Raw genomic sequence first — 26,285 nt, 5'->3', positions numbered from 1 at the left:
GGAGGTGCCATGTTGGAAATGCATTCTTATAGCCCTAAAACAAAGTTAAAGTTGGGAATTTGTATGGTTAGCATCCCTCTTTGCTTTATTCAGTGCTCTATCCTATTGCTCAGAAGAATGCCTGATCCAAAGTAAGCATTCGGTGGTGATTGTTTGTTGCATGGATGGATGCAATGTTGGAAGTCATCCAGGCAGAGAGGACTGCTTTTCTACTGTCTTGGCATCATTGGTTCATTAGATGCCTTGCTGTAGTTTCCTGTTTCCTTTCTGCTTGGAGCTGTAGGCTTATAGACAATGGGCTAGGAAACATACATGTATCTTTCTTATTATACTTCATGATCAAAATACTACCTTTTTCCTTTAGTCCTTTTTAAATTACATGATTCCTTTTGTTTTCCTGACTGTACTATGGGGGTAGAAAAATCTTTGAATAAAATTTGCTTCATTGTGTCTTAATTCTGTCCAGTATTGTTTGATTTGTTAAGAGTGACAGTGGTAGCATAGCTGGGGTATTTGAACTGCCATTCTACTTCAGCTTTGTCTGGTATAGATTTAAAATGCAAACTGTTTATCATAGCTGGGTTATCATAAAACTAATACATTTGTTTTTCTATTTTGTATTTTCTGGTTTTTATAAATGCATCATTCCCTTCAGCCTATAATTGATTTTTTTTTTCAAAAACCACAATGCAGTTCTATGCTACTGACCCTGTAATCTCTGCTTTAGCATTTTCCCACCAATTGTAAGCAGCAAAATGGAAAATTTGCTATATTGTTATCCTGCTTTCTCACCCCATCCAAATGAATTCAACCTGGATGAGAAGATAAGCCAGAAGTTTTACTGCCCAATGACTCCCTTTGTGCCCATTATGTTCCCAAATGCTGCAAAAAAAGTTAAGTGCCTGTTCATTTCACTGAATTGCGTCATCTAATTTCCTGTCTAAACTTTTAAGATGAAAGGAACGCTGATTTTTTGTGTTGGGGTGGGGGAAAGAGGAGTAATAAGCAAATTGGTGAATTAAATCTTTAAAGTTTTGGAACATGAAAAATGTTCATTTCTCAGTGAGATCACATGAATACAAGAAGGGACTCTTTACTCTGCATGGAAAGATCAATATATTTTACCATTTTATTAATGAGAAATAGAAGTAAGTAATTGTTTTAATGAAAAGAAAGGACAAAACTAGCAATAATTAGATATAGGATGTGAAATAGGAATATATTTGTTAACAAAGGAATGAAAATAGATAACTGAAGTTTGATTTTTTTTTCTTTTTTAAGGGAAGAGAGAGTTTTTCAGTAAGTGAGTCATTTGAGAGTCTCAAAATCAATTCTATAAAAGCAATGACTCCCTTTTGATTCAGGCCCTGGGCAAAATATTTTATAATCTGGACCTTCCCTTCTGTAGAGTGAATGAAATTATCACTAAAATTCCCCCAGATTCTGCTGCTTTTGATTCTGTCCCTGGCTGTAAAGCAGCATTGAAGTCAGAAGCTTAGGTGGTGGCTTGGGTCTTGGGGAAAAGTTTTGATCAAGAGAGTCAGAAATTGGGCTGGGGATGTGGCTCAAGTGGTAACGCGCTTGCCTGGCATGCGCGGAGCGCTGAATTCGATCCTCAGCACCACATAAAATAAAGATGTTGTGTCCACTGAAAACTGAAAAATAAATATTAAAAGATTTTCTCTCTCTCTCTTTAAAAAAAAAAGTCAGAAATACTGGTTTGAATTTAGAATATAGGTGGAAGATGGGGGTTTTATGAACAGAAAAGTATGTTGGGCAAATAGCCTACTTAGAGAGGTTGAAATATAATATCCCAAAGTGAAATGGCTGTTACTTGCACATGAGTAATTATTTCAAAAGTCTGTAGTTTTCCATTGATTTAATGATTTTCAGGAAAGCTTTTGTATTAAACACATTTATTATCCCAGATAAATTTTGCACATTGACTAAGCAATTAAGCACGTTCTCCTCTGGAACATAATTAAAGTGAAAACTCAGTTTGGGAACCCAATTTATCAGAGTTTCATCAGGATTTTTGCTCTCTCATTCATAAATAATAAGCGCAAACAACCTCCCTCTCCTCTAGAAAATGTGGTGGTCTTATGGGGTGTATGTGTGAGAAATGGCTCTGTACCCATAATAGGTAAGTATGGTGCAGCTACCTTTCCTCTGCTGAGTCTGTTTTCTGCTATATAAAAAAATACTAGATTATATATTCTCTGAACATACTTTCAGTGCATATGCTATATGATTACAAATATAAAAATACAAACTCCAGACTTTTAAAGTTCTCTTCATACTTTATTCACATATTTCCATACTCCATGTATGTCCAGTTCAGTTTGACAAATCTCTGTTGAATATCTACTGTAGGTTAAGTATAGTGATAAGCTCTAGAGGTAAGATGGCATGCTGACCCTGGAGGAATCTACTGATTATTCTAGAAGGCCTTTCTGAATTGGCTTGATGGCTTTGAGCAGGGTGAGATACCTTATCAAAAATTCTACCTAGTTAATTCCCAGTGGTCCACCTGGATTGTGAACTCTAAACATGAGCTACTCAAAAACAAAATGAGCTGTTTTTCCGGGTGTGGTTGGTGAGCAAGAAAGGTTATTTCCTGTAGGACATCATGGTGCAGGCATTTTCCCCTCAGATGGATGTGGCTGGAATGCTTAACAACCAGCTGGACCAGGACTCTCCCTTGCTGGGTCTGTAAGTCCTGTTGGAGTTATTTCTGACCTGGGAAACAGCTTCTCACTGGTAGTACCTCACTCCTCACGAATGAGAGCAGTTGTCTACTTGCCTGTCTTCTTTTAGCAAGTTAAGTCAGAAACAAGGAAAAATTAGTTTTTTTCCCCTTGGGCCCTTGCTGGTTAAGCCTATCCAGAGAAGCATGGAGTTTACTCATTGTCTAGCTGTATTCTGGGTTCTGAGATTGGGTGGTTTGGGGATGGGTGGTGTCATTTATTGATGATTGAGTGTGTAGGACTATGTATAATGCAATGATTATTTGACTTTGGGTACCTGTCCTGATCTTTATCTGTTAAACAAGGAGGTTGGACTGTGGCATGTGGCATCAGAAGTTTTTTTTTTTTTTTTCCTGGCTCTTTGATTCTGTGCTCAGTTCAATCCTCAGTTTGAGAACAACCTGAGATGTAGGGCATCCTGCCCCTCTGTGATGGGAAAAATATGATGTCCATTTGGCAAAGAAGTTTTTCAAATCAGGATTTTCATTTCTTTGTTAAGTAGTAAATCAGTTTAACTGGATCCCAGTATTCTTTTGGCATTTGTATCTCCTTTGAACATTGTGGCTTTTGAGTTGTGTTAGTATGAGTTTGATTTCTAGGACTTGTTCAACTCTCATTAGTTTCTGGGGTGCCAAAAGCAAGAGTCCAGACTCTGACCAGCTAAGCATAACCAAGGAAGACAAGGAGGAGTTCTGGAATTCATTGTAATGTCAAAGAAATGCATGGTGGCTTAGTATTCCTGTGGTTGTCATGAAAACAAAGCACTCAGATAGGATTGTACTGCGGGAACTGGGATAGAAGGACTCACTTTCATCCACCTACTCTGCTGCTGCTGCTGCTTCCCTTTCTGCTTGAACAGAGAAACATGGTTTGTATTCAGACCGAGGGCAGCTCTGGTAACATGGGAATGGGATGGGAGGAAGAGAGCAGAACCCGGGATGCACATCCCAGAGTGGCCTTGTTAAAGAAGCCCATACTGCACATATCCCAGTGGAATGGTTGCAGGTACATGTTAGTGCTTTTTCTCCACAGCTGCAGCCCTGGGGTAAAGGTTTGTGTCACTCGTGAAAGTGAACAAATTTAGGTTCTTTGAGGGAAATGGTTTCAGATTGCTGGGTGAATTCTAGCACTTCCTCCATTCCTATTCCCCTGTATTGACTGAGTCAGTTGTACCAGCAAAAGGGGTGGAAATTTTAAGGGTGTTCTGGGTAGGTTTTTGATTTTTGGTGACTTTCAAGTGCCTGTGTTTGTTTGCTGGCTGGGAATGAGATCTTTTTGCTAAGTATAAAGCAATGCTGTAATTATGATGTTATTCAACATTATGATATGTTCTCATATGACTATCTTGTTTGTCAGAGAGCACATTACTTGGTCCTACTATTATGTTTGTATTTTCCCTGAAATGTTCAAGATTGATTGTAATCACTTATCTCCCCTGCAATGTGAGACTCTAGAAGGTACAGTTGACTTTTGAATGTCTGAACACTGATGACCTCTTAACCACAAAAGCTTGTTAAAGTCCTGGATGGTTTTCTTTTTCCCATTCACTCCCAATCCATGTTTAGTCACTTCAGGGAATTTCAGCTGATTTCAGTATTGGGAAGGAGGAGATGCATGGGATAAGTAAGTTAATGGAAATATTGAGTTTCTGCAAAATTACGTTCTGGAAAGAAATGATTTAGGGGCATTCTGCAGTTTTTCATTTACCGATTTATTGTGCCTCTGGCATGAATAATCAGGGATGGATAACAGAACTGTTTGACAGCAGCCAACCTCAAGGTTAAATTTCTGTGTGTGTGTGTGTGTGTGTGTGTGTGTGTGTGTGTGTGTACTGCACATTAGATGGGTGAGCACTCATGATTCTCACCAGATTGTTCTGTTCTTTGGTTAGAGGCCTGGTGAGTGCTGGGTTCATTCAGAACCATCCCAGCTGCACTACTCAGCTCTCCATGGGAACATCTAATAACCTGCAGACTGATGTGCTCTCAGCTGAGGCCCAAGAACATAGCTTGGCAGGACCAAGGTGTCTCCACTGGAAAGTGAGGATTGACTCAGCTCTATGGACAGAGTATAAACATGCCACTCTCCTTTGTACTGACCTGTGTGGTGGTTCGTGTTATGACACATTTTTGCCCTTCAGATTCCAAGACAGCCTCCTCTGGAGTCATGTCCTTCCCATACCACTGCACTATGCCTCTCTTCCCCACCCCAGCTTGGCCTGGAGGGGCTTTGCTGGGCCTTTTGTGCCTGTGGTCCTGAAGTTTCTTAGCAGTTTTAGTTTGATGACTGAATCTTAGGGAGAATCTGAGCTTTCCATTCTGTGGCCCTCTTCCAACACTATACTTGTGATCTGGGTGGCTTTCCATTGTTCTAGAGAAGATGGAGCTACCTTGGGGTCTTTGGCTCCTGTGGGTTTTCATCCATGGTTCCTGGCTCATGACTCCTATAGCTCTTGTTATTTCCTAAGAGACCAGAATAACATTATGGGGTGTTAGGCTTCAGAAGCAGGCCCCAGAAAGCAAAACCTCTCTCTCTGACCTTCTCCTGTCCTCCTTTCCTCTGTTCCCTTTTGTTCCCAAGGAAGGTCATAAAACCTAAAAGTGTTCTCTGATCTCCCCTCGACTTTCTGACCATAAAGAAATTCTCTGAGCAGCATTGTTAGATAGTAGATCACAGGACCCCCATTTCAGAAGGAACCCTGCCCCACACCAGGGTTGAAGGAATGCTGTAGAGATAGACAAGAGCCTGAACTGACAGGCCATGATTCTGCACACAGTCTGTTAGCATTATCTCATTCCTCTTTTGTCCAATTACGTTTCTACGGGGATGTCTATGCATCAGTCATGCTAATTCAGTGAAGTCTCCAAAGAAACCAGGACAGGGTTTGGAGGGCTAACCATGTGAGGTTCCTCTGGGTTGTGTGCCCAGAGAGGACAGGCAAGCTCTGTGCTCTTTCCCTCATGCTCTGCACTATGCATCTCTCTTCTGCATTTTTTTTGTAATATTCTTCACAATAAATTGTTAAGTGAGTTTCCCTGAGTTCTTTGAGCTGTTCTAACAAATTAATCAAACCAGAGGAGGGGGTGGCAGGAACCCTAATTTAAGCCTGTGGGTCAGAAGCACAGGTAAAACAACTGGAGGCTAGTGACTGGTGACTGGAGTAGGGGTCAGTCTGGTGGGACTGCTCAGGTCCAGGACATCCTCCTGAATGGAACTGGAGGCTGCTCAGTTGGTGTCTGCTGCGGATTGTTGGCTAACTGCTGGGAGAAATCCCCACACATCTTGGGATCACAGAAGTGATTTGTTTTCCGAGCATATACTAAGAGAAACTGGAGTTTTCTTCACTGTGTCCTAGGGCTGCAGATGGAGTTGTGCGCCTTGGGGAGTTGGTATATTCTGGAAATACTCTAGGGACAGTGAAAGGATTATATTTGAATTTAAGGTCAGTTTATGATCCAGGACTTCCTTTCAAAAGGAAGTAGGCTCTCTTGAAGTGTCATCTTTATGGATTAGTAATTTCTCTTTTCTGAACATTGCAATTTTCTCTTTAGTTAATTTTAAGCTGCCTCTGATCCTTTAAAAAAATGAGCCTAATTGAAATAATATATGAATAAAATGAAAGTGTGATGTCCCTCACTGGTACCTATCTGTGTTATGCAGGTGGGTTGATTTCCAAGTGGTTCACACACCAGCAGCCTGTGGTTCTAGGACAGTACAGTCATTTTAGGTGGTGTCTACATACATTCCCATACCTTCACTTAACCGTGTTTTGCAAATGCACAGTGTTATTGTTAGGGCAGCAAATATTGTAAGTCAGTACTGCTGTGTTTATATATGGCTCTGAAAAGAAACCAACAGCAGAGAGGAAACCAACAATTGTGGCCCGAAAACAAGTACCTTTCCCTGTTTTGCCAGTGGCACTTTCTTTGTGTGGGCTTGGAAAGGATACTGATGGTTCTTAGCTTCGGGGAAACCAGGATCCTCTTCTCTTTTTTTTTTTTTTTTTTTTAAATTTTCTCTTTTTTTTTTTATTGGTTGTTCAAAACATTACATAGTTCTTGATATATCATATTTCACACTTTGATTCAAGTGTAAATCAGTGGATCCTCTTCTCTTAAGCAACTAGGTACATACTTTGGGTTATTTTTTACTGAAAATTCCCTGCATTTGTTTTTTTTTGGATTTTGTATATTTATTTACTTGTTTATTTTTTGGATTTTGAGACAAGGTCTTGCTAAGTTGCTTAGGGCCTTGCTGAATTGCTGAGGCTGACTGAACTTTGGATCCTCTTGCCTCAGCCAGAGGCTGGGATTACAGGCATGCGCCGCTGTGCCTGGCTCTGCATCTTTTTTAGTTTTGAAAATAGTATATGATTATAATAAAAATGAATCAAACAACTTATCTGCTTATTTACGTTGAACTTGGATTTACCTTCCCCATGCTCACTGGCCCTAATGCTGACTACAGTCTATAAGCCTGGTTTACTTTCTAAATAGAAATGCCTATGAGAAAGGAATTTTGCCAGTTCATCTGTGTAGTTCAAAGTCAGAAGTCATGTGTTGGCCTGCCTAAGCCTAAGTTCTTCCTGGGTGAAGTGTTGACTCTAGATCAGTCTGCTGGGCCTGGGCTCTGGGTTTTGTGTGTGGATCTCAGGGGCTTGGAGTGCGATTGCCCTAGAGGAGGGTATGGGCAGGACAGGTGGTGTTTTACTTCTAATATATAGGTTTATGATTTTTCTCTTAAAATAAACTTTTTGGTATGAAACTGTAGTCAAATGTATGGACCATTTCCTCCCTAATATATATTGCCAGTGTCTTCCCAGAAAATATACGAGTTTATACATCTCTCAGCTTGGGTATGAGAGTGACTACCTTCTAAATCTTCATATCTCAACTCTAGATTCTACCATTTATTTATTTTTTCATTCATTCATTTATTTATTTAATATTTTTAGTTGTAGATAGACACAACAACTTAATTTTGCTCATTCATTTTTTTTATGTGGTGCTGAGGATTGAATCCAGTGCCTCACACAATCTTGACCACCTAAAGTAAGGTGGTATGTTATTGATTTTATGTATCTTTTATTTAGTTCATAATGATTGTTAATCTACATTTTTATAGTGAATTGAATTTTTTTATAAAGTGATTTGTATGCTTTAAACTCATTACATTGTCCTTCATGACAGGTGCAATGAAGGTGTAACTTAGTGGTGAAGCACTTGAGTAGGACATGTATGCAAGGTTCTGGGTTCAAATCCCAGCTCCACAAAAGGAAAAAAAATCACTTTTGTGCCTGGTATGTTCCTTTTTAATTGTTATTTCCAGCTGATCAAACTAAATATAAAGCTGGACACAGTGGCATATGCTTGTAATCCTAGTGATTCAGAAGGCTGAAGCAGGAGGATTGATAGTTCAAGGCCAGCTTCAACAACTTAGCAAGACCCTCTCTCAGCTCAGTGGCATATTGCTCCTAGGACTCCCCCTGCAAAAAAAAGAAAGTAAGAAAAGTAAATACAAGAATAAGGAAAGCAAAATTAAGATAGTCATTTAGAGTCGGAATATTGCCTAAAGTGATTATATGTGTGTGTCCATTTCAGTAACTAATCTTTCCTGGGAATATAAATTCCCAGAATTGAAGGACTGGAGTAGTTAAAGCAAGGTCATGCCCATATTGTCTAAGATGGTTAGCCTCGCCATGTTCCATGGTTATCTTTTACCCTTCTCATAAAACCATCATGACAGCCTTTGTGATTTAGAGCCATGGTACTAAGAGGCTGTCCCTTACTCCTGTCAAGTTCTTTATGGTCTATTATTAAGATTAGTTATAAAAAGTATGCAGATGTCCAACTATTGCTAGAGTTGATTCTCAAATCATGTAGAGATGACAGAACTGGAAGAGTTGAAGTGCCAAAAGTTATAGCAGTCTTCCTGTGACACCCAGAGTGTTGAAAAGATAAGTTTCAAGTAACTAATGGTAAAAGTCTATAATAAATCAGATTCTCTATATTACAGAGGCTTATGTAGAAAAGTGTACCCAAGGTTAAAAAATGCCAATACATCACGAAATTGAGAATGACGTCGTTAACTGTGCTCTTCTGCTACTTGGCAAAGGGTCTTTGTTGTGTGATTTCGGGTAATAGAACACCTCAGTTCAAGACCCAGGGCATCAGTGTTCCATGAAAATAGTTTGACAGCCTCTGTTTTAACCCACAGGTGTTTTGTTTTTGTTTTTGTTTTAAATCTTTGAAAGACAATTTGTGTGTGACAGCCTAGGGCTTCTGGTTATATTCTGTCACCTTCCAGTCCTCACCTCCCAATACTCCCATTTCTCAAGGAATGTGTTAGTGAGCCCAAAAGATTACCAAAATGTGGGGAAGTTCTTTTAATTTAGACAAATAATAATCTCACTGATTTCTTAACCTTATATAAGTACTTATAATGTGTCCTATTTTTAAATGAGCAGACCTCTTATCTCAATTATATAATTAACTATAACTTTAAAATCAATCTATTTCTAGTTTTCTATAGTCACTGGAATAAGCTAGCTTTTCATTTAGTGACACTTTGTTTTTCTCAGGTTTTCAACCTTCCTTACCTCCACTTCCTGCTGCTAGGTGGGTGTGATTATAGGGGATTACATGCTGATTACTTGGGCATTATTCTTGGTCCCCCAATACAGACTTCTGATATTGGTTAGGGTTAATATTCAGTTAATTTTAAAGTTCTGGCTTTTCCTTAATTTGAGTCTGCTTGTGGAAAAGCAACTTCCACAAACAAGATTTGTATAATTTAATAACAATACTTAGATGTCTGTTTGAAATCCTATAGATGTTTATTTCTTGCTTCACTCTAGACCATTTTTTTAAAAAATTCTTTTTTAATTATACATGACAGTAGAATGTATTTTGGTATATATTTTGGCATTGTATGTGCATAGAGTATAACTTATTCCGTTTAGGCTCCCACTTTTGTGGTTCTCCGTGATGTGGAGTTACCCTGGTCGTGTATTCCAATACAAGGCTAGGAAAGTTATGTCTGATGAATCTGATTGTCGTTTTGGTCACCTTAGAACGGTTGAAGTATGTGCTTTATTGCAAAAAGTGTAAAGCCTTATGCCATTGTTTGCTTCTCTTCTTGCCTAAATTGAGGAAGCTGAATTACTTGCTTAGCTTCTGTGCATATTAGTAATGTTGTTGTTATTTTAGTGTTTCCAAGCTATACTTAATACTGAGTGAAAAAAGTAATTTAATTTAGTACAGCATTTGATTGAAAACATATTTGAAGTTAGATTGCTGAATAGTCTACACCTAAATTAACTTGTCACTTTTAGGAAGTTGACCTTGGTTTTTAGAATGTATTTTACCTCAGAGAGTGAATGGTGTTTTAGGTGGACTAAAATGGGGCCCCCAGAAACCTTTGTTATGCCCCTTTGTAATTCTAGATCTTGCAGAGCTGGGCTGACCTGACAGGGACTTCTGTCTAGTTCACTCCACAGCTAACATGCTTTTCCCACGTCCGCCCCAGTACCTCTGGGCTCCACTCCATCTTCAAATGTCCCTCTGTCACCTTAACCAGCTTTTTATCTGATCTTTCAGGTCCCTTCACTGCTACTCACATCCCTGCATTTTCCCCCCTCTTCTGTAATCTCTCTTATCAAGACCCCCCAGGATAGGGGCTGGAGTTGTGGCTTAGTGATAGAACACTTGCCTGGCCTGTGTGAGCCCTGGGTTCGATCCTCAGCACTGCATATAAGTAAATAAAAATAAATAAAAGATCCATTGACAACTAAAAAATAAAAGTAAGTAAATCAATCAAGCCTGCTAGGATCATTAAGAGTCCCTCCTTCTCTTAGCAGTGTTCCTGTCTCCTCCTAGCACTGACTGGACCTTAGTCTTCTCACCTGAAGCCTCCACTTCTCTTACTTTAAACTTTTCATTCTCGTGATGATTTTGAAAGTCTCCTCCCTGTTGCCCAGTTCTCTGAGCCCCACCCATACCTGCTGCTCTTAGTTCACTGTTCAGTTCAAATCCTTGTGATCAGTCCCAGAATATGTTCTTTACGGGGCTGTTGAGATCCAGGTATTTTTCTCCTAGCCAGCTGCAAACTTTGTATGACAAGAGCCGCTGTCACCTATTGGCTGGCTTTCATACAGATGGGATTCACAAGCTCTCCTGTCTTTTTTCTTGTGCCCTAGGAATCCTGGGTGCCTCTTAGATAGCTGGAAATCTGATTCTTTTGCCTTCTAGCTGCAAAGATTTTTTTAAATTTTTTTTTTAGTTGTGAATGGACATAATATCTTCGTTTATTTATTTTTTATGTAGTGCAGAGAATGGAACCCAGTGCCTCACATGTTCGAGGTAGGCGCTCTACCACTGAACTACAGCTCCAGCCCGCAGAGATCGTTTAAAAATTATTTCAGTCACATCCGTATTCGTCCTCCCTTAGACACAGGATCTTATGAACTCCTTCCCTAGAAATGGAATCCTCTTTCCCTCTCCTCCAGCTGTTTCTCTCCTTGTCTCTCCCCTTCCTACTTCCTACAGGTCAGATTGTTCAACTGTGCTCTTTCTATTCCCTCTTGAACTTTTTTCTCTAATATCTTCCTGAGCCTTTTTTTTCCTTCATGGATTCCAGCCTCTTCTGTTCTAAAATAACCAAAACAACAACAACAACAACAACAACAACAAAAACATTCCCCTCTCCCTTTCTTACTCTTCCCTCTTTCTCTCCACTTCTCCTTTCAGTCAATGGCAACTGTCATGCCTCTCCCACCCCCAGTCAACAAATTTTATATGCAACCGTTTATTTTCACTTTCCGTTTGAATTCCACAGTACAACTCTTTCAGTTGTTCTTCAAATTCTTGGACTGGCCTTTCTTCTTCTCCTCTGGCTTCTTTTTCATCCTTCATTCTTGAAGTACAACCAGTCTCCCACTGTTCCCATGCTCGACCTTTTTTTCCTCCTCTTTTTCTGATTTCTGGTGTGGATTCATCTACCTACTGCATGTGACTTGCTTTCTCTGAATAATATATGCCCAACCAGCAGCAGGAGGAACTTAGGATTCAGAGCTGACCTTTTGAAGTATTCCACAAGTACTTATAGAGCGCCTGCTGTGTGCAGGATCACATTGTTCTAGTGAGTCATACAAAATCCTTGCCTTCATGGAGCTGATATTCTAGGAGGGAAGACCCTAAATCAGAGAAAAACATAAGTGTAAGAATGTCAGATGGTAATACAAGCTGCAGTGACCCTTAAAGCAGTGAGGAAAAAAAAAAAAGCACATGGGTTAGAGAAATGCATTCACTAAGGAGAGACCTAAGGAAGATGTCTGAGTGAGCCACATAGACAAGGGAAGATGGGCCTGCAGGCAGAGGAAACAGCATTGCAAGTGTCCTGAGGTAGAGGAAGTTCCCTTGGTCAGGGAACAGCCAGGAGGCCAAGTATATTTTTTTTCTCCCTTCATTTTTCACATTCATTTATTTATTTATGACAGTGGAATGCATTACAATTCTTATTACACATATAGAGCACAATTTTCATATCTCTGATTATATACAAAGTATATTCACACCATTCCATGTCTTCATACCTGTACTTTGGATAATAATGATCATCACATTCCACCATCATTAATAATCCCATGCCCCCTCCCTTCCCCTCCAACCCTTCTACCCTATCTAGAGTTGTCTATTCCTCCCATACTCCCGCTCCCTATCCCACTATGAATCAGCCTCCTCTTATCAAAGAAAACATTTGGCATTTAGTTTTTTGGGGTTGGCTAACTTCACTTATCATCTTCTCTAACCGCATTCATTTACCTGCAAATGTCATGATTTTATTCTCTTTTATTGCTGAGTAATATTCCATTGTGTATATAGGCCACATTTTTTTTTTCTATCCATTCATCTACAGAAGGGCATCTAGGTTGGTTCCACAGTTTAGCTACTGTGAATTGTGCTGCTATAAACATTGACCTGGCTGTGTCCCTGTAGTATGCTGTTTTTAAGTCCTTTGGGTACATTTCTTGAATCTACTTTGTGATAACATCTTTGCTCCACCCCACTTTCTTTCTTTCCCTCCTTTTTTTTTTTTCTATTAACCCAGAAGTTTGCTTCCAAAATATCCTCATTTGGAAGAATTTCTGATATGTGCTGGCAACTATAGTCATGGAGTAGGTCATGGTCAGAGGTCGGAGGCAGCTGACAAACCAAGATTTGAAGGTACTCAGGGCTGTGCCAAGTTTGCCCTGGGTTCTGGAGGGGTAGAAGGGTGGTTGGTCTGGCTTTTCTCTGGAGGGAAGGAGGCTGGAGGAACAGAGTGGGGATGTGTCAGAGAAGGCCCTAGGGAGGGGGTGCAGTGCAGCATGGGTCCATCACAACAAGGGCTTTGTATGCAGTCTGCAGTCTGTATTAGAGTGTCCTTGGGAGGATTGGGAACTATTGAAGGCTTTTAGGCAAAGTGTTATTAAATGTATGGAAGATGAAGTAGTGTTGCAGACACTATGTGGAAGGCAGGAGACTGAGCAATCATTCATCTGGTCAGTAAAAAGTTGTATGCTCATTTTTTTGTTGAAATTTTTTCTAGCGAGAGTTTTTAGGTGTGAGCAGTTTAGTTTTTTAAATCTAATACTTGTAAGTTGAAGGGAAAGAAATCATTTTATTAGGTTTTAGTTGCATTTTTCTATTATGATGATTGCATTTCTCTTTCCATTCTCTCTTGCACACACACACACACAGATGCACTTTGTTAAAGTAATCAAAACAACATCTGTCACGTAATGTAATGGATATGATTTAATGAAACTGTCGAAGGGAAGGAATGTCATTCTCCAACACAGAAACACAAGGCTCCCTGATGCCAGCCATTTACAAGTTGTGAGGCTGATATTTAGTTAATATGCATTTCAGTTTTCTCATTTATAAAATGGAGAAAATAACACACATCCCTAGGGGTGCTTTAAGGATTAGAAGAAATCTACTGGTCACGTAAACTAGTTCCCCCAATGTCTGCCATATAGTAGGGTCTCTCCTGGTCCCCCATCTGTTTATCTGTTTCTGTTCCACCTATCAAAACACAATGGGGATTTTGTAACAACACTAGAAAAGATGGACCAGGAGTTGGACTCTTTAGGAATGGATAAGAAATGAAAGTAACTATAGGGGCTGATTTAAAGGAAGAATTGGCCACTTTTTTTGAAGTTTTCTAGAAAAATTATTTCAAAAGTTTTGAAATGAAATATTGGAGTCTCTTTCTTAAAGCAAGGTCATTGATCTTAGAGATCCAGAAATGACTGTGGGATTGATGTTTAGGACAGAAATGATATTCATGTTTGTTTTTCTTCTTAATTAGGAAATTTCAACTGCTTGGTAATTAGCGCCACACCATAAGTTTTCTTGGGTAGCTTCCATTTACTAGTTTTTGACGTTTCTACCATTTCTTAAATTTAAGGTTCTTATTTTGTTTCTCTTAGGGTGAAACTACTTCAAAATGATGAAGATTTAAATGAAACATTTCCTTTTATTCTATGTTGTTTTTCCACATTGCCTGCTAGGTTAAAATAATAATGGGTTCCTACTTGGATGTTTCCCTTGACCTGGTAAAGCCCTTTTTACAACATTTCATTTTTAGTCGTTAACATGTCCTAAGAAATAATTGTGCAGCAAGGACCTGGAGTGAAGGATTTTGCTAGAGCTTTATGACTACTGAGGCATACGGACTCCAGTCTCTTCTGTGGGCTGTGGTTTTTCGGCCTGACCCATCATCTTTCCAGGCTCCCTCAGTGCTGAGTCTGGGGAAGTGATAACTAGAGCGTGTTTAAGTTTTCATGACTTGATGCATTCTTGGCAGTGTGACGAGGGTTGTCTGTCCCCAAAAGCCTGGGCTTTTATGTTTCTTTATTAATTTGTTAACCAATGGGTGTTGCTTAAACAGTGGAAATGGAGATCTGCTGATTCCCTGGTAGGGTGTTGTCTGTAGGATTTTCAAATGAATAAAACACCTGAGAAACGAGGTATGCATGTTTATTAGGAAATGTTGATTGAGTGGATTGGCAAAATCTGAAGTGCTGAAAAGGAGAGGCACCAGGGATTTATTCCAGATCAACTCTTAATCCTGTAAGAATTGTCCAGTTTCATTGTATGGTTTTTCAAAGTAAACTGCTAACATTTTTCAGTATGTATCAGGACCTGTGTTATATCTAAGGCTGAATTAGAAAGGGTTTCTGGGAACAACAGGCAAAAATAATATTAAGATAATGTAACAATTGCTAAAATAGAGGTGGGAGGGGAACTTTGGTGGTGGTGGGAGGGGAAAATAGGTACTGGGACCCTCAGGAAGGGCTGTCTGGACATGCTGCTGGTGGGGCTGAGGGTGAGAGCCTTGGGAGAGTCATTCCTTTCAGAGGAACAGCATAAGCAGAGGCACACAGAGCCTGGGGTGTGGGTGGAACTCCAGGCAACTTGTGTTCCTCTGAGGATGTATATGGCAGGAAGTGGCCACAGGTCCCTGGAAAGTAGGTATCATGCTGAGGAGGCCAGTTCCCTGGCTAAAGAGCACCTGCTCCGGAATCAGGCTTCCTGGATTCAGTTCTCATCTCACCCCCCTCCCCCCACCAAGTTATTAGGTAACTTCTACCTGATAGAATTATTGTCAGTCTTAATACATGTTGTGCTATGAATTGTCCCTACAAAGCTCTACATACAAATGTTATTACTTAGGAAGCATTGGGGATCTGCTGATGGGTCTGAGCAAGAGAGTGAAACCAGGTAATCACTTGGCACTTTAGTGGGAATAATCTGGCTGCAATGTGGGGAAGGATTTAAGGGGGAGGCAGCAATTTAGGTATGAGATAGGGAGGAGCAGATGTACTAGGACTGGCCAATGAATTAGGAGACTGGAGAGAGTAATGGCTGGTGAGAAATGGAGAAAGGAGAGAGTCAAGAAATACTTAAGAGGGAGGAATGTTGAGCAATGTCCAGTTCCTACTTGGTGACTGGGGTCGTGGTGAGGTGCTATGAACTAAAATATAGGCTCTATGTGGGTTAGTTTTTAACATGTTAGTTTGAAGTGTCTGGGGTGTCTGAGTGGGTCTGTTCAGTAGACAGTTACTGTAAGTTGGAAGCTTGAGGTAGAGGTCAGGGCTACAGTGAAAGACTTGGTACATCAGCTTCAGGGGCATGGTTTACTTATGTTTTGTCTATGATTTCAGGTCTTCCTTTTCTTGGTTGTTCAGCCTGAGAAATGTTAGTCCATGGCCTAGTAGGTAGACATTGGGTAAAGATGCTGGACACATCAGAGTTAAATACATCGCTAATGGTGTTTGTTGTAGTCACAGGCTCCCACATCTTTCAGATTGTGAAGAGAAACTTTTGCTGAATTAAAGTAAGAGGTGACTATCAGTTTAGTGTTATCTCACAGCCTGCCTTTGTTTCTAAATATATTGTTTGTTTTGTGTTTCTTTCCTTCTTTGTGTTTGGGAGTTTCAAAAAAGGGCTTTGCAGAGGAAATGGGTCAGTGACGTTTGGTTGTTTGTTTTGAAGTTGTTGAGTTTAGCAGACTTGGAGTTCATGGAGTGTGAATTGCAGGATGTAGTTCTGGGGTCCTCCCTACCAGCAGACCCCATTTCAAGGTTATTCTGGGAAGCCTTATCCAAAGTGGACTGTAAAATACGGGGCTGAACTTTGTCAAACAGGAAACAGATATAAATAACTATTCAATCTTAATTCAGTCCTAGCTACTTTCTCACACACATTTTATAATATAGTTTAAAAGGCGATTTCCTTTAAAAAAAAAAAAAAGAACACTTTAATTCCTTGATTTACAGGTCACTTTTAATAAGAAACTGTTCTCACCTTAATGTCTATCCTGTGGCTCCCTCCCTTTAGCAGGAGCATCCAAGATATGAAAAATGTTTTTAAAAAATGAAGACAAAATTTTTTTCATCGCTCTTGTAGTTTTTTTTTTTTACATGTGCATGTATATATTCTTTGAGTACCAATAAAGTGCTATAAGTCTAACAGATTTGGCATTCATAAACTTATTATACCCCCCAACCTTCTTAGAAATTTATTTCTTAACCATCTCTGCCATGACTTTTGAATACAAGAATACTGTATATGTATTTGTATGTATGTATGTATATGTAGTGTTGTATGTATGTACTGTGGTGGTGTGCTGAGAACTGAGATATGGAATGGAGGAAGAACATGTTTTGGGGAAGCTGGTTTTGGATATGCTGGGTTTGAGGTGTCCATGGGATGTCCATGGGATGTCCATGGGATGTCCATGTGGGCTTCTGCGATACATGCTTTGTGTGAGTTAAAGCTTGCAGGAAACATCAGGGTATTGAGAGATTTGAGAGTGTTACCTGAAAGGTGGTGGTTCAGTGTTGGAGGTGGACCAGAAGTACACAAGCTTGCTGGAGGGATGGTGTCCACGAGGGGAAGAGCTTCTGATTAGTGAAAAGAAAAGGACCCAGAATAAAGGGAGTATTTGTTGTGATATTTGTCTTGAAGGAAAAAACGAGGAAGATTGACTGAAGGCTGTTTTGTTCTTAAACAGTGAGTGAAGAGCTTTATAGATTTTGTAAACCTGTTAAATTTGAGTGTAAAAATAAGAAGACCTGGCTCAGGAAATGATCTCCCAAAGAATCCCCCAACTTTCTAGGGCACACATAATGTTTCTGGGACATTGTCATGACATAAGGAAATCAGGCTTAGAAATCTACCAAATTTCACTTCCCCTGGGTGGATGTAAGAGCGAAGAATGACACAAGGGTGTGGTGTTGATGATTACTTTGACCTATTTTAAATACCACATAAATTGAATCAATATTATTTGAAGACCTGCATTATAGAAATGTGACGTACTTTAGAAATCTACACCCTCGTTTCACAGCTGCAGTACTCAAGAGCCCAGATGATTTTTGGAACTTGCCAGAGGAGGTTAGCAGTAGCAGAGCCAAGTGTCTGTTATCACCAAGTGTCTGTTATCTTTTTCTGTTAATGCATTTTATTATCTCTTTGAAAAGATTTTAAAATTTAGAATTTGTTAATTCAAGAAGTCTATCAAGAAGTTTAAATGTTCTTGTTTTTTATGCTTTGGTTTCTGCTCAATTTGATAAGGTAAGTGGGGCGTGACTATTTCTTTGGCACATGCTATTTGAGTCTTCTTTTAAATAATTCCTGCTAAGATCTACTGGCTGCTAGTTATATATCCCGATTTTCTAATTTCTTTTGAAGATCATATAGCACTCTTGAAGATTCCTTCTAGAGGTTATTTGAGAGAGACTAAATAAAGGGATGGGATGCAATCTTTAAGTCTAGAAAGATAGCAAGAGGGAAGACTGAAGCTAATGAAAAGTGGCCCAAAACATCATTATACCCAGACGGAGGAGTATTCCTCTACTCTTAAGTTGAATCTGGTTCCATAAAGAAAATTAACTTTGGATCATTATATAACTTTTTTAAAATTCATGATATAAATATTGTACATTGAAAATTAATATGAAGATTAACAATATTAAAGTTACATTTTTAATTTCAACAATTTAAACTTTAACAACATTGAAAACACCAGCAGTGCTATAATTTGTAATTAATGCAGAGGATTAACCTTCTGATGTTTTTATGGCTGCCTTTTTATTTGTTTAAGTGATGTGTGGAATTAGGGAAATCATTAATGGGGAATGATGGGGGGACAGAGCTGGGTGGGGCAGATAGTGTTGTCCCTGAACTTGGCTGCTAGAGCCTGGTAGGATGGGCCCTTCCTACAAATTGCATTTCTAATTTAAAACCCTAATACTATATACTTATTACAGGAAGTTATGGTATTGCTGCCATGCTAGATTATATCTTAGTTTGGCCTCTGCTGTGTTTGATGATGTGGGCTAAACTATTTTTCTTTTTAAACTTTTGTGTGTAGACAGGAGAGAATTCCTTGCCATGTTTCAGGGAGTGGTATTAAAGCATTATTTTAGTTCTGTTCCATACTTCCTTCCAGATAAAGACCCTTTCTTTCTGCATGATTATGATAACTGTTTGGGTGTGCCGTTCTTTAATGATATTTGACGTGGAAAAACTTCATAGATTTCATGAACTATTTACACCACAGGCCATGAGGTACTTGTCATTTCCAGGCAGACTCAACTTGTTCCCTAATAGGGACAGTATGGGGAGGTGGATAAGTGTTTCTTTCTCTGATAAACTCTTTTGTACATTGTATGGTTGAAATTGAAACAGTCTTCCCTTATATGGACAGGATTTCAGGGAATTCATATTGGAATGATAAAATTGCATTCTTGAAGGAGACTTTCATATAATTTATTTTACCTCCATCATTTTATGGAAACCGAGGCTCAGAGAAGAGGACTCATTAAGAGCAAGGAATTTGGGCCTTGCCTGCATTGCCTGCATTCCAGCCTGTCCCAGGCAGCCTGTACCTGCACCCTTTAGAGATTAGGCCGGATCTCTCACTCTCTGCCCTTGGAACAGAGGACAGCTGTCACTCCTGAAATTTTATGTGAAATCTGTTGATCGAAAGTGTTGACAATTTTAAGAAATTGCAGGCCAACAAAAATACATGAGAGGGCTGGGGTTGTGGCTCAGTGTTAGAGCGCTTGTCTAGCATGTTTGAGGCCCTGGGTTCGATCCTCAGCACCACATTTAAAACAAAAATAAGTAAAATAGATAAATATAAATAAATAAAATAAATAAATAAAATAAAAGTAAATATAAAATAAATAAAAATAAAGGTATTGTGTTCATCTACAACTAAAAAAAAATTTTAAATACATGAGAGGATCCTGGGGGCTGTGCATTTTTGATGTCAACAGATTTCACAAAAGATTCAAAATTTCTCACTTCTTTTGTAAAACAGGAGATTTCAGGGGACCCACAGGTAATCAGTGTCCCATTTTCTGTGTCCTGGCTGAGCTCTGTAAGTGTCTGCATTTTTGTATTATAAAAAAACTGAAAACTTTGCTGTGAGTTACCACACATGTATTTTTACATTTGTGTTACAACTTATCACAGGCCTTTTCCCAACACCCATTTCTATGAATTTCAATTGGTGCCTAGACTAGCAAGGCTTTATGTACAACATAGTCTCCGTTTATGAGGAGAATCAAAAGGGTGGATAATTTCAGCTTGTCAGCTTGAATACATTATATTTATACAAATAACAGGCTTTTGAGTTTTCCTAGATTACATATATTTATAGTAGGCTATAATCGAGGTTTAGCAGCATGTTTTCAGGAATTCTTTGGCATATATTCTCTCAAAAGATACTAGGAGGACCATTTCCTGATGCTAATAATAGTTTTACAGAAATGATTTGTCATATTACCTAATGGCCTGCCATTCTCTTTCAGTCTTCTGAAACTGTCTATTCCTGAGCAGGTAATAATATTATACCTTCAGGTAGGGCCTGCCTTCCTAGTGGGAAGATGGCTGTCAGAGTGCTATAGTTGCATTCTGGCCTCTCAGCAACCTCTTCCAAGAAAATATTTGTTCCCAGTCATTACTGTTAATAATAATGTTTGATGATTAAATCATTGATTTTTCATTGCAGCCATGTTTACAAGAGGATGTTTTTCATATTTTGAGGGCGATCACATTTGTAAGGTTGTGGATTTGGATCCAGAGCTTGATTTCTATAATCATTGTCTTGGAAAGTTGTGAGCATAGTGATTGTCTTTCCTTTGAGGGCTGTAATCTTAATTTCATTTGGAATGTGCAGAGGGACCCTAGGAGTTAGAGCTCCTAGGGGTAAGAGTAGTTCTGCTCTCAGAGGCTCAGGTGACAGCTCCAGAGCCTGCCTGCTGCTTGTTTCCCACTCTGCTTTCCACTGTTCTGGCTCCAGCATCAGGCGGGGACCCCCAGTGGTGGCAGGATGGCTGCCAGAGCTCTGTGTTTGCATTCCAGTCTCTCAGCATCTCCTTCCAAGAAAACATTTGTTCCCAGCAGTTCCAACAAAAGCCCTCTTCTGGAGTGTCAGAAGAGGCTTTGGTTGTCCGGATTTGGGTTGTGTGTCCATCTGTGAACCACAAGGATTAGAGATGCTATGATGGGTCAGGCCTGTGTTGCTGCCCATCTCTGGAGCCAGAGGTGGGCTCATCCCCACCCAAACCATGTGGAGGAGGAGGGGTTTGTCCTGATCAGTCAAGGTGCTGCTGCCGGGTGAAGGTATCTTTTGAGAGAATATGTGCCCAAGGGGCTGCTGAGAGGCCAGAATGCAATTGTCCTTAAGGGCTTTTAAATAGTCCTTAAGAAGTATACCATCTACCTAATCATGAAGGAAGAAACCTGTGCCCTTTCCCAGTGCAGGAGTATAAAGAATGTTCCTGTATGTTTTTCAAATACTTGTTATGTTGTTATCATTATTACTATCTTACCATGTTGCCTAATCCATCTAGATTTAACATGTGACTTAGAATTTGATTATATGGCCTTTCCCAAATGAGACCATGGGCTCCTTCAGATCAAGTCTTATATGTCCTCATTTATGCTAATACATAGACGGGCTTCAAGAAATACCTGGGATTTAAAAGTAGAAGCAATCTCAGTTATTTTCACAATATTTTTAGCCTACCAACCTCATTTTATAGATGAGGAAGAGGCTGATCTTTCAAAACCTGTGTGACTTGCACAAGGGCTAGGACTCATAATGCAGGGTTTGGAACTCTAACCAGCTCTCCCAATCTTTGTAGCAATAGGACCAAAGCCTTCTTCATGGATTGATTGATTACAGAAACCAAATAGTGAATTTTTTTTTTTCTGAAGTAAAAGAAGCCTTTGGTAACGACTCAGTAACGATAAAACCCTTTTAATTGCTTTCTAAGATGGTATTTCTGTGAGTATATTTTATTATGGAATAGTGGCCATCAGGTGGTTATCAGGGGGGTATGGAGGATGAGACACACAAGAGGAGATGAGTGTCCTGCCTTCATCCAGCTTGGCCTGACACAGCTCCTGCCAGTGGAGAGGAGAGGAGAGGGGAGCTGGGCCGGCACAGGGACATAAGATAGGAATGAGCGGCTCTGGGTGTATGGAGAGGCTAAAAACTGCTTGCTCTTGACTTTCTGCCTGGCTGGGTGGTTTTGACTTTGTCCTGACATGGTAGCAGAGTCACTAGGAGAAGGACAGGTACATTCCTCCTGCCTTGGCCGCCCCCCAACCTGTCCTGAGAGCCCAGGTGAGTGTGAAGTAGGGGCATGGTTCCTGTGGCACATTGCTGCACACATCTTCCGTGACTCCAGCCTAACTGGAGAGCTCAACGTACCACACTGCTCGGTTTGACTGCGCCACTCTGGAAAAGAGCGTGAGCCCTAGCCCGCAGGACAGATGGAGGGAAGTCACCCAGCCATCATGAAAAGTCCTCCTTACGTGTCCCTGATGTGGGCCCCAAGTCTGAATGGGTACTTCCTATGGCTCACAGTGCCCAGGTGTTCATACTAGAGGGGGGCAGAGAAGAAAGGGCAGTCAGTAGCAGTGACATTATGCAGGGCTCCCCCAGGCATGGCAAAGGGCTGGGTGACTGCTGTTGAACCTCTCCAGCATTCACCCTGCCCCATCCACTCAGCAAGGAAATTAGGAAATAGTCTACTGGCAGCAATTTCATAACACTCTCAGCAGATTGGACCAAAGATTGAGACCAGATCTCTCGGATAGTTCCACCAACATTCTACAGCAGTTCTGTTTAAGATTTCCAAACACCATGTCATAAACATGCAAGCCCAGTCCTGCCCAGGGACTGGTGTGCATGAGGACCAAGATCCGGGTTGGATCTAGGCATCATGACTGGACACTGGAAAGCCCTAGGCAGTCCTGTGTGGGCAAAACCCAGAGGTTAGTTCTGAAGGAAGCCTTGAAGTGCCAGGATCCATCTCAGATTTGGGTTAAGTTCACGTGCTTTCAAGAGAACATGGTGGCTTGAATTCTGCTATTTTTCTGAGCTAAGAAATGATATAAGTGGAATTACTTGAAATATGGCTTCTATCCTTCTTTTGGCACTGGGGATTGAACCCAAGAGTACTTAACCCTGACCTTTGTTTTATATTTTATTTTGAGACAGGATCTCATTGAGTTGCTTAGGGCCTTGCTAAGCTGCTGAGGCTGGCTTTGAACTTGGCGATTCTCCCTCCTCAACCTCCCAAGCCATTGTGATTACAGGTGTGTGCCACTGCACCCAGTGCCATTTTCTTCTTTTAAATAGTCTTTAAGAAGTATACCATCTACCTAATCATGCCCATCTGTAACTCCTTCCTGTATCTCATACCATTTTCATCTGCTGCCCCGTGGTGCCGTGCACACCCACCTCTTAAATATTCCCCACACCAGCTCTTCCAGGTCACACTGAGCTCCTGCCTCAGCTCATAACCAGTCGGCTCGTTTTCTCTGGAGCACTAGGAGCAGATCACTGACCGAATGAGAGATGAGAAGGCTGAGTAGAGGATCATCTCTGAGGAGTGTATTTTTGACTCTGGGTCTTTGGGGTGTTAGGAAATGGTGCAACATCCAGCTAGTAACAAAAAGTAGTTAAAAAATCAAATAATTTAGATTCAGCTTTTAGAATGATTTTTTAAGTAAAAAGTTTATAGAACGGACTATGAGAAGCACTAGTGCAGGGCAGGTGTGCTGCAGGAGAAGCGGAGGGGCTCACCTGTTGCTCAGAAGGCGTCCCTGGGCCATGCTGCTCTCGGAGGAGGAGACTTGATTGGAGTTCCGACCTGGTTTGTCCCTGCACAGTGTCTGGGTCTGGTCACTCAGCTCAATTTCCTTTTTTTTAAAAAAAACACCATTCTTGTGGTTGAACGTGGTGTGGAGTTACACTGCTTGTGTGTTTATAGATGAATATAGGGATGTGATGTCTGATTCATTCTACTGTCTTTCCCATTCCCGCCTCCCTTCCCCCATTCCACCCTGTCCCAATCTGGTGAACCTGCACTCCTAATATTCTTCCTCCATTGTGAGTCAGCATCTGCATAGGGAGAACATTTGGCCTTTAGTTTTTGGGGGATTGGCTTATTTTCACTTAGTATGATAGTCTCCAGTTCCATCCATTCATTGGCAAATGCCATAATTTCATTCTTCTTTAAAGCTGAGTAATGTTCCACTATGTGCATATATCACATTTTCTTTCTCCATTCATCTATTGAAGAGCACCCAGGTTGGTTCCATAGCTTAGCTATTGTGAATTGAGCATTCAGTTCGATTTCTGTCTCCGTACTACATGGTTGTGACCATACCCAAGGCTGTACCTCTGCCTCTGTTAGGTCCTTTTATTGTTGTCCATTTCTTCCAGTCATGAACAAAATAGACCTAAAATTATTGCACTCATTTATTCTTAAACTCTTAGTGGTGACAGGCCTTTCCCCAAGCCCCAACAAGTTATGGCACTCTGGGGCTCCCTAAAATTTTGAAAGAGAAGAATATTAAAAATACTTTTTTCTCCATTTCAAGTGGCGATCTCCTTCCTACCCTCCCCGCTCTCCCTTCCCAGAGCCTCACACATTCCAGGCAAGTGCTCTGCCACTGAGCCCCACCCAGCCCATGCTCACTTTTAAACCTTAGATTCTTGCTATATAGCTTGCGTGTACATGCCTTTATTACATAAGGAATCTGATTTAACACAGAATTATATAATTGCTTACTTTAAGATGACCCATACTGTAATGCATTTGAATCACAACAAAAACTTGAATTGCGTTTTGTACCCCACTTGAGAAGGCATCAAATTACATAATATTATCCTGCCCTTTATGGAGGCATTATTGGAAAAGCATGTAAAAAAAAAATATGTGATCTTGTGGGGGCATGTCTGTGAGGTAAGTGTACTTACCTCTGTTTTACAGATGCGGAAATAAAAGCCAAATAGCTGAGGATAACACATTTTAGGAAGATTTTTTTTTAAAACCCAAGAGTGGTTTATTTCCTATGATTTTGTGTAATAATAATATATACATAGGGTATTTTTGGTAACATAACCATTGAATGAATTGTCCTCATATTACCATAGTAATCTGGTACTAATTGTTCTACAGGCTTGTTTTTAATGGAATAACAAAGAATTGGGACTTGGATTAGGTGTCATTGGATAGCATCAACATCACTAGTATTTCAGAAGTTTGGAGCTCTGTTTCTGTGGCTGGATGCTTATCAGGTTATTAATGGGACGGGAGTAAATTTACCATTCACCTGGTACCATGTCTGAGAAGCACCGGGGGAGGGTGTCAATCATGAGAAAGACCCTGGTTGTTAAGACCAGTCTTTCACTTTTCACTTATTCTGCTCTGTCTGGCTTTATAGCTCACGGCATTGGGATTTGATGGTGAACCAGGAACTTCCTAGTGTAGTTGGAAGGGGGAGGGGCTGGTGTTGGCAAACTCAGAAATGAGCACCTGCCACATGACAGGTTAGGTGTTATAGAAAGAGTATGGTAAGTGATTGAGAGAACACAGCCGAGGCATACCCGATGGCCCCAGAGTGGGGCTTTTTGATGCTTTTTAATTAGAAATGTCCTTAGTTTGTGCACAAGTATGCTTGGACCTGTACTCGTGGGAAATATTAAGTTTAAAAATTTGAGGATTTACTGATTCTGATTGAGATCATTGAAGTGCTTGAATGTTGCCAAGTAATAAATATCATGGGTGTGATATTAGTTAGAATTAAGTTGTGTTCTCCAGGGAAGAGCAGTTTAAACAAATCAGAGTTATTTCTGTGTCCGGGAGGCAAATTTGGAGGTTAGTAATCTAAGGAAAATGTGGTGGCCCTTGATCTTGTAGGACCCAGCTTCCTATCTTGTTGCTTTGCCATCTGCAATGCTCAAACTTCATTGTCCAGAATGGCTGCTTGAGCTCAAGCCATCATGCCCACCCTTCAGACTGCAGCAAAGAAGAAAAGGCAAAGAATAATATGCTCTGATCCTTTAAGGAAGCATCTTAGAATTTCACTTTTTTTTTTTTTTTTAAAACCTCCCGTCTGAGAACATAAACAAATGGTCACACCAGTGGTTACACATAAACAAATGAGGCTGGATAATACAGCCTTGTCCCAGGGCTGTGTGCCCAGCCCTGTCTTACTAGGAAGGAGAGGAAGATTTATACTGTGGAACTGCAGTCTCTTCCAAGGGATGTAGACACCCTCATGCCAACCCAGAGAAACCTAGGACCCAACCAGCATTCTTTTCCTCAGGAGATCCTTTACATCCCACAGCTATACTGACATTTGGAGTAGAAAAGAGATTCTTTTGCCCACCTATTACATACCAGTATTTTCCCACAGAAGGAATATTTGAACTGTTCTCTACATGCTGTTTTTAATCCTGTGTCTTAGAAAAATCATTGATGGCAGCATAACAGTGATGCCGCAGCAGTTTACCTTGGATTATCCCTCTAATGCTTGTACCTTAAAATTCGTTCATTTGTGCTAGGAGCCACAAGCAAATAATATGATGCATGGCACTTTCGGTTGTAAGGTGACTGCTAGCTAGCCATTGAATGATATGATTATGTTAAGATTTACATTCATATGGAAATTG

At 40.3% G+C, this 26,285-nt stretch overlaps 1 protein-coding gene across 3 annotated transcripts in view; it reads left to right on the top strand.

The window, feature by feature from the left end:
- The first annotated feature begins 2,648 nt into the window (after positions 1–2,648).
- Positions 2,649–26,285, top strand: part of LOC308631880 (ADP-ribosylation factor-like protein 15) — a 194,964-nt gene continuing 171,327 nt past the window's right edge. For all 3 annotated transcript variants that reach the window (XM_081263422.1, XM_081263421.1, XM_081263420.1), the window contains exon 1: positions 2,649–2,708. In XM_081263422.1, coding sequence (XP_081119548.1) covers positions 2,658–2,708 — 51 coding nt within the window. In that variant the 5' untranslated portion in view covers positions 2,649–2,657. The remainder of the gene's footprint in view (positions 2,709–26,285) is intronic.

Source organism: Spermophilus citellus (genome assembly GCF_964194105.1).
Source record: "Spermophilus citellus genome assembly, chromosome: 12".
In the NCBI taxonomy this organism is placed as follows: Eukaryota; Metazoa; Chordata; class Mammalia; order Rodentia; family Sciuridae; genus Spermophilus; species Spermophilus citellus.
The sequence above is the reverse complement of the archived record's forward strand: the minus strand, read 5'-3'. Positions and strand labels throughout refer to the sequence as shown.